The sequence below is a fragment of the Clupea harengus genome, chromosome 5, assembly GCF_900700415.2.
Source record: "Clupea harengus chromosome 5, Ch_v2.0.2, whole genome shotgun sequence".
Classification (NCBI taxonomy): Eukaryota; Metazoa; Chordata; class Actinopteri; order Clupeiformes; family Clupeidae; genus Clupea; species Clupea harengus.
Genome location: NC_045156.1, coordinates 11010059 through 11019697, shown reverse-complemented (window position 1 = coordinate 11019697; position 9639 = coordinate 11010059). Strand labels below are relative to the sequence as shown.

Sequence of the window (9639 nt, the reverse complement as noted above, 5' to 3'; positions counted from 1 at the left end):
GTCACTGAACACATAACACATTAGTCAGACCTAGTTTTAGCCATACGTTCATCAGGAATAGCTCAAGACTAAGCAAGGCAACTGTCTCTGGGCTGGATCTGGCCTTGATCTGGCCCTAATCTGCTGTATAGAATCAGTGGTTATCTGAGAGTCCAGTTAATTACTCAATTAAGAGGGGCTTGTAGGATTAGAATATACCACAATGTTTTATTTTTTTATTTGATTCAGAGAACAGGGGAAAACAGACATTTTCCTCAAACAAATAAGGTAATGTATTCATGCATTGTAGTCTATTATTAATGATATTTACTTTGGCTTTTGTAAGAATATTCTTCACATTTTGAACTTTGCATTTAAGTGGCAACACTTGCTGAAGAGTGTAGGATACTAAGTAAAAAAAGTGTGAAATCCCCTGGCCCGGAACATAACTTTCATTTCTCCTCTGTCTTTACTTGTGTGTGGGTGTAAGGGTGCTATTTTTGGGTGTGGTGGTAAGATTAGAAACCTGCACTTCTTCACTGATCATGAACAGATATCACAAAACTTTAAGATGGGTTCACACATTTGTGTAAATCATCATCTATTTATTAAGAATGTACCTCCTCTTCAAAGGCTGATTTTATTCAGCATGGATAAGTTATTTTACTTCAAATATTGAAGGGGTTACATACATTAGATTGAAAGTGAAAGTCTTCACCTGCTGACCCCTCTGCTGTTGCGTGGTTGATAGATTAAAAAGTGTACGTATCAAACACAAGTGTTGTTAATTTAAACATTGAACTCATATAATGAAAGCATACCATTGGTCTGGATGCCTGATGTAAAAGTGTAAAAGAGATCTTTATGACACCATATGAACGAGCCTTCTTCTGGCTGTGGGGGTTCCTGGATCCAGCCATTTGGGGAAAGTTCAGATGTGTCACGTTCTTTGTATTAAGACAGTGCTATTGGCACAGCTATATCTCCATCCTCAAGCTTTGCCATAAACACAGATTTCAAAATCTCTTAAGACTTTGTTTACTTGCAAACGGAATGAGTAAGACTTGGGGCTGACCCTAACTAGGAAATTAAGGGATTTACATTCAAGAACAAAGTGTGCAGATTATGAAAGAATGTACATAATCTCTTTATGTAATTTAGCTTATTGAAAAGGCCTACAGTATAGTTTCTAGTCAGGGCCAGAATCCATTAAGTCTGTGTAGACTCCATTACCAAACAATTTGGGCTTTTTTGTGTGTGAAAATGACACTTTGGAAGGGATTTAACCATCTTTAGAATTGTATCGAAGTAATTAAGAAAATGAATCTACATAAAGGGTGTTGGTTCAGTTGACAGTGGGTTAGAGCTCCACCTAGTGCTTTACAGGTGTTATACATGCATGCATGCAAATACAAGTGGATTAATGAGAGAATGCATAGATCATAACATGGAGATGGATTAATGACAAAATACTAATAATAACATTGACAGAGACAATTTGGTTGTTATGTCTATTTATGTGGTCACAGTTTGTCAGTGTACCTGATGTTATGATGATGATTAGCTATAATCATTTTGGCATTAAAGTGTTCCGGTCTGATGTGTGGTGGCGGTGTTTGACAGCTGCAATAATAGACTACAGCGAGGGAGTGAACGGCTGTTTTATGGCTGTTATGGGGCGACAGAAGAGTGGCAGAGTCGAAAACCAGAGGGGAAGTGTTTTGACAGTTTAATTTCTTTTCCTGTGAAAGCTCTCATGGTGAAGGCCTGACAGCCCCTCAAAGGATTATGCTTTCTAAAGGTGCAGGGCAAGTCAGTAACTCTGTCATAACAGTCAGCTCTTTTTTTTCCTGTCTATATTTCTCTCAGGGCGAATCATATCCAACTGTACCATGGCATATTAACAAAAACAGCTTTAACACAAAAAAATCGAGGTCATAAAATGCTATATTTTTTTAATGCGTGTATGCCTATGTGTTTGTTCAAGAATTGTAACAATAGCATGGATGCACAGTAACATCAAGCATAATGATTTTGGAACACTTCTGCTTGAATCTCCTCGTAAGACTGCAGGCCATATCGATAAGTGTAACACAAATAACACAACATTTTCAGGCGGGCTCTACTAGTCAGTCAATCTCAATTTCGGACTCATCAGACTTTTGTCAGCCGACCATGGGCATTGACCTGGAAGATTTGTAAAATATTTCAACAGCACAACTGCACCACCAGGTGAAGAAAAATAGAATCGCACCACACATGCCTCTTTTAGAGATTATGGCATGCCTAGATTCTTGCCTGAGTCGTTTATTTCCATTCGGTGTAAGAGAAAATCCAAACATAGAACAATTCACTGTAATTATGATATAAATGAATTGTGTGCTATTGAAATGTAATGTATGTTATTAGAATCAAATTAATCTTTTATTAAGTCTGCTTTCATTTCAGACAGGCGGTCCGTGGAAAACTCTGAAGAGTAAAGCATTTGGGGTCCTACTACGTGCGTGCTGTCTTTTACTGCATGGTCCTTGTACAACGTGAGAACCATGCCGAAGTCTAAGAGGGATAAGAAAAGTAAGTTTAAATTATTGTGGTACTTTTTAGAATTGACAACAAGTTGCTGAACTGCAATCCTGTGTGAATTCATCTGAAAAAGCCATAACGACAAGTTTCAAGTGACGCTTCAAACCATCGTTAAAGGGTTCAAAATGATTTAACGTTAACTTAGCACCTAGCTGCTGTGCTTTTAGCCTCACAACACCACTATAACACGTTAACCGAATGTTGAATGTTGATCCATTCAGACTGAACTGACATTGTCGGACAACCCTGAGATTGGTATTTGATAATTTTATGATTGAGTTGTCTCGAGATTTGTGTAGCCTACTGCACTGGTGCCTCAGCGGAACTTCCAGCGTGTTAGCATCCCCTGTAGCCAAATGCATTTAAGTAACATTGAGGGGTAAGATGTCTAGTTAGATAGATGGCTGTTGTCGGTGTACACGTTAGCCAGTTCTTTAAGGTGAAGTGTGTTGCCATTCTAAATGGATGGAGAATAACTTTAATTTCCCACTTTTCAGTATCCTTAACAAAAACAGCCAAGAAGGGGCTGGAATCTAAACAGAATTTAATTGAGGAGGTGCGTATACTATTTTTTTTTTAATGACCTTAACATCCATGTAGTTACTTAAGTTTGTTTCCGTTATCTAACTTACATGTTGCATATGTTCTCTTCAGTGTCGGAAATGTGTGGACATATACAAAAACGTTTTCATCTTCTCCGTGGAGCACATGAGGAACAACAAACTGAAAGACATAAGGACAGCATGGAAACATAGTCGGTAAGATCTGTTCCCCTGTAAATTGATGGGTCATGCATTTTTGAGGTACTCTGTACACTACGCCTAGCAACGCCTAGCATTTACATCACCTAGATATGGATCTTCTATTGCAGGTTCTTTTTTGGGAAGAACAAAGTAATGATGATTGCTTTGGGCAGAGGACCAGCAGATGAATACAAGGACAACCTACACAAGGTGAGCATGTTTTAAAGGATCTGGATAATGCACATTGTAGTTTCTACTTCGTTCTTGTCTCTTTGAGGCTCTAATTCATTATTATCTGTGTACTGTGTGTGAGGCATAAAAACATAAAAACTGTTCATGTTGCAGGTCAGTAGATTTCTGAAAGGTGAAGTTGGCGTCTTGTTCACAAATAAAACAAAAGAGGAGGTGCAAGAGTGAGTACAAATACGACTCCTATGTGTGATCAGTGAAGGTGTTCTGTGTTCCCACACTTAGTTAGCACTGCATTGAGCAGGCCTTTTGTGATGTGGATCCACCTTAGACACATTTTGAGAAGATGCTTCATAATACAACTTACTAACTGTAACTTTGAGTTCATACTTTACTCTCATACTTTTACATCACGATGTGTATTGAGAAATAGCAAGTTTGCATATTTGCACCAAGTGCATGAATGTACATACCAGATATACAATCATTGTCAAGTATGAAATAACGGCGAATGAAGTTGCATTTTGTAGCAAGCCCACTGTATGACATCTGACATTGTTTCAAACACTCCTATCATGTCTGTCTGTTGCATGTAGATATTTCAACAACTTCAAAGAAATAGACTACGCTCGGGCGGGAAACGTAGCACAGATGGCCGTGACCCTCGATGAGGGACCGCTGGAGCAGTTCCCTCACTCCATGGAGCCCCAGCTCAGACAGTTAGGTCTGCCCACGGCCCTGAAGAAAGGTGAGCGATCGGCAGAGAAAGAATTCTGAAAGTATCTCATGAATTGTGCCGTACTTCTAAAGTCTCCTGTGTTAATGGTATTGCCTTGTGTCTGTTATTAGGTGTGGTCACTCTTATTAAAGAGTTTGTGGTGTGCAAGGAGGGAGACTCTTTGACACCTGAACAGGCTCGGATTTTGGTAAGTGATGACTTAGTTTTGCTAATTAGTGCCATTCTGTTGAAAATGACGCATTAAAGTATTAATTAAACGCTGAAATGAAAGTACGTTCATATAAGTAAAAGCGTCCCTCATACTAGATGCAGTTCACCTATTGAAGAAATCTAGTTAAAGGTGCAGTCGTTGATTCCAATCCAGTGCACTTTTGGTCAAATTCAGCACATTTCTCTTCAGTCTTCCAGCTGTCCGTTCTGTGTGTGCGCTCAGAAAAGCTCTGGTGTTGGTACAGTCCTAGCTCTGCAAATGGGAAACAAAGTAGCTGCAATACACTGTTACAGCCAATCAACAATGTTGCTTCAGGAGCACTGAGGGAGGCACATATTTGATTAGTTGTTGACTTAAAATGTCAACAATCTTTCGCTAGGAATGAGGACTGCACCTTGAAACTGAGTGTGATGTAACTATGCAGATGTTGTATGTTGGCTATGTGTCTAATGTTGTTCTTGTTCTTTCAGAAACTCTTTGCAATTCAAATGGCGGAATTCAAACTGACGATAAAGTGCATGTGGAACTCCGAGACAGGGGACTTCAAGCTGCTTACAGATGAGAGCATACAAGACAAGGAGGATGAGAGCGAGAGTATGCAAGACAAGGAGGATGAGGAAGAGATTGATGGAAGTGAATAAGAATTGACCCTCAAATGGACTTTAATGTGACATTCAGCAGGACCTGCCCCCCAAACCAACCTTTTTTTTTTTTTCTCTTCTCTCTGCTGTTGTTTTTCATCTAACAAAATCCCTGGAGTTGTGGAATCTCTGGACATATTTGTGTTGTGTAGTGTTTTTAAGATTCCCACTCTTGTTTGATTATTATGTGTAAATGCCAGTGCCTAAACTGCAAAGGATGTTTTGTAACCGTCACCGATGCTAAATACATTCAAAATGTAATGTAGACAGGTTCACGTGCTTTTTTTCCATTTGTGGAATAGATTGATGAGAAGTAAAGAGGCCATCACAGTACAAAAAGCATTCAGCTGTAAAGAAAACCCAGAAAACACACAAGGGCCATACAAAATGTAACTATTTTAATAATAATGGAAACATGAAAGAAACTGCGCTTGTTATATGGCATTTAAGTGCTTAAAGTGTGACCTGGCTAAACTCATCACAGTATTGCTAAGTCAGTTGAACTACACTGAGCTGTGAAGGCACAGAGCAGTGTAGCCCTCTAAATCGCTTGTCAACTGTAGCTTCTCATATTTAAGGCAAATCTCTCAACCAAGAGGAGTAGATTCATTTCTCTCATCTGGCATGGTTTAAAAAAAAATAGCAATGGGGAATTAATAGGTTAATGCTTGGTTCACAGCATCTCAAGTCCTCTGTGTAATATTGTCTAGTCCAGTCCTTTCAGATGCCTGATCAGCAGGCTTAACCGGGTGAGTCCCTTTAGCGGAAGTAGTTTGGGACACTTGTGGGCGACCAGGTCCCTTTAGCGGAAGTAGCTGGGGCACTCGTGGGCGACCAGGTCCCAGGCCTGCTTGAAGGCCTCTACCACCTCCCCCTTCAAAGGACCCTCCTCAGAGGCACCTAGGTTCTCACGGAGCTGCTCCATGGTGGACATGCCAACGATCACGCCATCGCCAAGCTCTCCCTGACAAACAACGGGCATGAAGGAGGTCTATTTAGGTCTATTTTAAAACAGCAGTTACTTATATAATCAAAACAGACAGGGTGTGATTGTTTCATAAATACAGCAGAACTTGAATCTTTGAAACATTTAAAAAAAAAAGTAACATCAGCAAAGATTTCTGACAGAAGATTACGGTTAAACCGCCCAAAATGGCTACCTTGAGGTGAGAGTGGTGGTACATCCAGCGGATAGCGGCTGAGGTAAGAGTGGGCTTCTCTGCACCGTATGACGCCTCAAGAGCCGTTCGAACCAGGTCCACTCCTTGGAAGTGGCTCTCTTTCCAATACCTGCACAACACACATATATCAAGTTATTCAAGTACATGTATCTGCCGTTCAAGTTCCTTTATGTAGGACTTGTATTCTCAGTCCTGTGGTTTATGTAGTATAGAATGGGGTCAACACCATCATATAGCCATATGAGTACTAACCCCTGGATAAAAACAACATGTGATGACACTCTCACATTCATGAAGGGAATGGTTCATCAACAAATCAAAACTATCTACACACCTTTAGATTAAAAAAAGATTCCGAATAATTTTTTTCTGTGTACAAACTTTTCTATACTGTGGAATTAAATTAAATGTAGGGTTAGGTTAATTTAGTGCTACAAGCCTAACATGAGTGACTACTTGCATGGAATTGTGGACAATAGGTTGTGGCTTAATTTGAATTTTTGGCATGAACATCCCGAAGATGATTCCTCTGTGTGTGCGCGCGTTACCTGTCTCTGTAGGCACCTGCCCAGTTGTTGCCAAAAAAGCGTCCGGCAGGTTGGCTTGCGTCTTTGTCCTCGTAGTGATACTTCCCCGTGAGAAGGCCGCCTGTGTGGACAGAGACACGGTCAGATGAGCTGCTGCTATGGCTAACAGCTGGAGCAGAAATATGGTGTGAGACTCATCTTCTTATCACTCTTAAGTGAATTCATTGCATGCTTTTTTTTTTTTTAATAGTCCAAGTCACTTTCGTCTCAGCAGCACAAACTTTTAGCGCTGGAAGCTTTCTTAGATCTGACGATGTCATTTGATGAACACATACATACGGCATCCACACAGCTAAACACTATTTTTGTGTGTTTTTCTTGCTGTTATGACTAGGTTATGTGAATTTAGAGCAGAGATATCAGTAATACTAATAAAGATGGGAAAGAGAGGTCCAAGTCAGACTTTTGCATCATAGTACCTGCCAGGGGGTTGTATGCATAGAACCTCATGTGAAAGTTTCTCAGACATGGCAGCAGTTCTGTCTCCACCTGTCTTGTGGTGGAATTGTACATGCCCTGTAAGGGAGGGAAGACATCATCAAGAGAGTGGGAGTCATAAGCTATGATATAAACACGAGGGCATGTCTAGATGATCAAAAAGGTTTGACAACACAGATTTTGGTTTGTTTTTGTTTTGTTTGGTTGTTTGGCACTCATCCATTCAATAAATTAAAATGTCAGATTTCCTTCAGATGAAGGAATACAGTCCACATCCTATGCCCTTACCTGATAAACTGTGGGAAGAACCCAGTTGTTGTGTTTGCATATGCAGTAGATTTCGGCAATCTCCCAGGATGCATAGTTTGACAGACCGAGCTCTTTGTACTTTCCCTGAAAAGGAAGGATTATAACACGCAGTGTTAAAAAGCTGGAGTAACCTGATTAGTGCCTTTTTTCCCTTTGAAATGGACCTGCTATCTGGGGTAAAAAACTTCTTCCAGACAGCAAATAATGGCTTTGACCCACGTTAGCCCTAGACAAAAGGGTGGGAACTGGACCACCACATTGTGGTGTAAATTCCCTTTGAATTGAGGAAGGATCAACAGTTGAGGAAGTATCTTCTTAAAAAGTACCGGATCCAAAGACTGTTCCGGATTCAGGCAACCCAGTTTCCGTGTGGACGGGGCCTTAATGTCTAAATCACAAAATGTATTATCCAACCGTTGCGCATGTGTGAAGTCAGTCACAAAATACAGAGACATGTGCACCACAGGCTCTGACTAAAATGATAAAGATTTAATCTTCACTATCCTAGGTATTTGTTAGGGAGAAGTTTCTATTGGTTCTTGGGTGATTTTCTGAAGGGATGTCAATATCGGTATGGGTGTATTAGCCTTGGATGAACAACAGCATTCTGATGCCAAGGAAATACTATGATCTATGGCTTACTATACGAACAGAGAGAACCCAAGACATAACAGAGAGTGGAGAGGATACAACAAAGGTTACAAAAGTAAATGAATAAGAAAACGTTATGGTTACACAACTATATGATAAGCACCTATTACACCCTATTCAAAAGTACAGACATCTTGTGCATTCACATTAACTTACAATCAATCAGTGGTCCTCCTAATGGCCATTAAAGGTCAATAAAAGGTCACTAATGAATGCCTTGCTGTCATACCTCCTTGTGCAGCTCATTGCAGGCTCGAAGTGTGTCCTCTATGGGGTTCTGGTGGTCTGGGGCATGCAGGTAGAAGATGTCCACACACTGGGTGTGTAGCCTTTTCAGAGACGTCTCTAGCTGAGAACGGACACTCTCTGGCTTCAGGGTCTTTCCGTCCCATGGGTTTGCTTTGGTGGCTAAACTCACTGAAGACAGAGAGATTGAAACAATGATGGGGGGGGGGGGGGGTATTGAGTTTTGAGTTAGGGAGTGGGTATGTATGCAAATTCATGATATGAACATTTTAGGACATTACATTTCTGGCAAAAAAGGCCTATACATAGGTTTGAAACTCCATGAAATTTGCCTTGGCCTCTTAATCCCAACGGACGTCAGCTTTTGAAGAGTAACCTCGTGAGTTGATTCTGAAGTAATTCATTAACTGACACTAATTATCTGAGGATATATGACGGGCCAGAGTCACCTCATAAACTGCTGCTTTTGGGGCAGCAGTTCTGAAAGCTGTAAAATCTGCGTGTGTGTAATGCAATATTTAGGTAATTCACTAAATAAATTAAGGTTCTCAAAACACAGAACATTGAAAAGACACTGACCGACACACAGGAAAATGTCGATAAGGGTAAATATTTACGGTATTTGATTGAAGAAGCTCGCTTGTCATTCTAATACGCAAGATTTACTCTTATCCAACTAGTTGTAGTGCAGGTGACTGCTTGCACAATCAATCGTGACGACTCATAAGTGACCGTAATGCTGGTGTGCAAAACTGAGATAGTTATGACAGTTACCATTGTTGGGCAGGTCCATTCCACCAATAATTGTCTCTGCCTGTCCATCTGTGTACATATAAGCTGTATCCAACTCTCTGTGACCACGCTCCAGGAAAGCTTTCACCATTTTTTCACTCATCTCCGCGTCAGCTCGTCCTCCGAATGCCATCGATCCCAGAAGCGTGATCGGGATTTTGGAGTGTGCTGAGTTGGAAGAAGACATGTTTCGGTTTTGGACAAGGAGCAGGCTACTTGATCCAGTGAAAAGTCGTTGATGCAAAACACAAAGGCCTACTCTAACTACTGCAAGCATAATAAAACCGCGGGTCAGCTGAGCTGAGTAGCGTGGGCAGACGTTCACGTTCAAGCACAGATAAGGGAGTGTC

At 40.7% G+C, this 9639-nt stretch overlaps 2 protein-coding genes across 2 annotated transcripts; one reads left to right on the top strand and one right to left on the bottom strand.

Annotated features, from left to right (window-relative positions):
- The first annotated feature begins 2432 nt into the window (after window positions 1–2432).
- Window positions 2433–5350, top strand: mrto4 (MRT4 homolog, ribosome maturation factor). Its single transcript, XM_012835926.3, has 8 exons — window positions 2433–2553; window positions 3060–3118; window positions 3217–3320; window positions 3434–3515; window positions 3651–3718; window positions 4091–4242; window positions 4344–4420; window positions 4915–5350. The coding sequence occupies exons 1-8, from the start codon at window positions 2526–2528 to the stop codon at window positions 5083–5085; spliced, it is 741 nt and encodes a 246-aa protein (XP_012691380.1). The 5' UTR covers window positions 2433–2525; the 3' UTR covers window positions 5086–5350.
- A 111-nt stretch (window positions 5351–5461) lies between these two features.
- Window positions 5462–9639, bottom strand: akr7a3 (aldo-keto reductase family 7, member A3 (aflatoxin aldehyde reductase)). Its single transcript, XM_012836823.3, has 7 exons — window positions 9272–9639; window positions 8481–8668; window positions 7580–7684; window positions 7273–7369; window positions 6815–6914; window positions 6246–6375; window positions 5462–6049 (listed from the first exon to the last, which is right to left on the bottom strand). The coding sequence occupies exons 1-7, from the start codon at window positions 9564–9566 to the stop codon at window positions 5888–5890; spliced, it is 1077 nt and encodes a 358-aa protein (XP_012692277.1). The 5' UTR covers window positions 9567–9639; the 3' UTR covers window positions 5462–5887.

Coding starts and splice junctions, on each gene's coding strand:
- mrto4 (XM_012835926.3), top strand. CDS start 2,526: ATGCCGAAGTCTAAGAGGGATAAGAAAA. Junction 3,119..3,216: donor AACAGAATTTAATTGAGGAG/GTGCGTATACTA, acceptor TGTTCTCTTCAG/TGTCGGAAATGTGTGGACAT. Junction 3,321..3,433: donor ACAGCATGGAAACATAGTCG/GTAAGATCTGTT, acceptor CTTCTATTGCAG/GTTCTTTTTTGGGAAGAACA.
- akr7a3 (XM_012836823.3), bottom strand. CDS start 9,566: ATGCTTGCAGTAGTTAGAGTAGGCCTTTGTGTTTTGCATCAACGACTT. Junction 8,669..9,271: donor AATGGACCTGCCCAACAATG/GTAACTGTCATA, acceptor CTCTGTCTTCAG/TGAGTTTAGCCACCAAAGCA. Junction 7,370..7,579: donor TTCTTCCCACAGTTTATCAG/GTAAGGGCATAG, acceptor CCTCCCTTACAG/GGCATGTACAATTCCACCAC.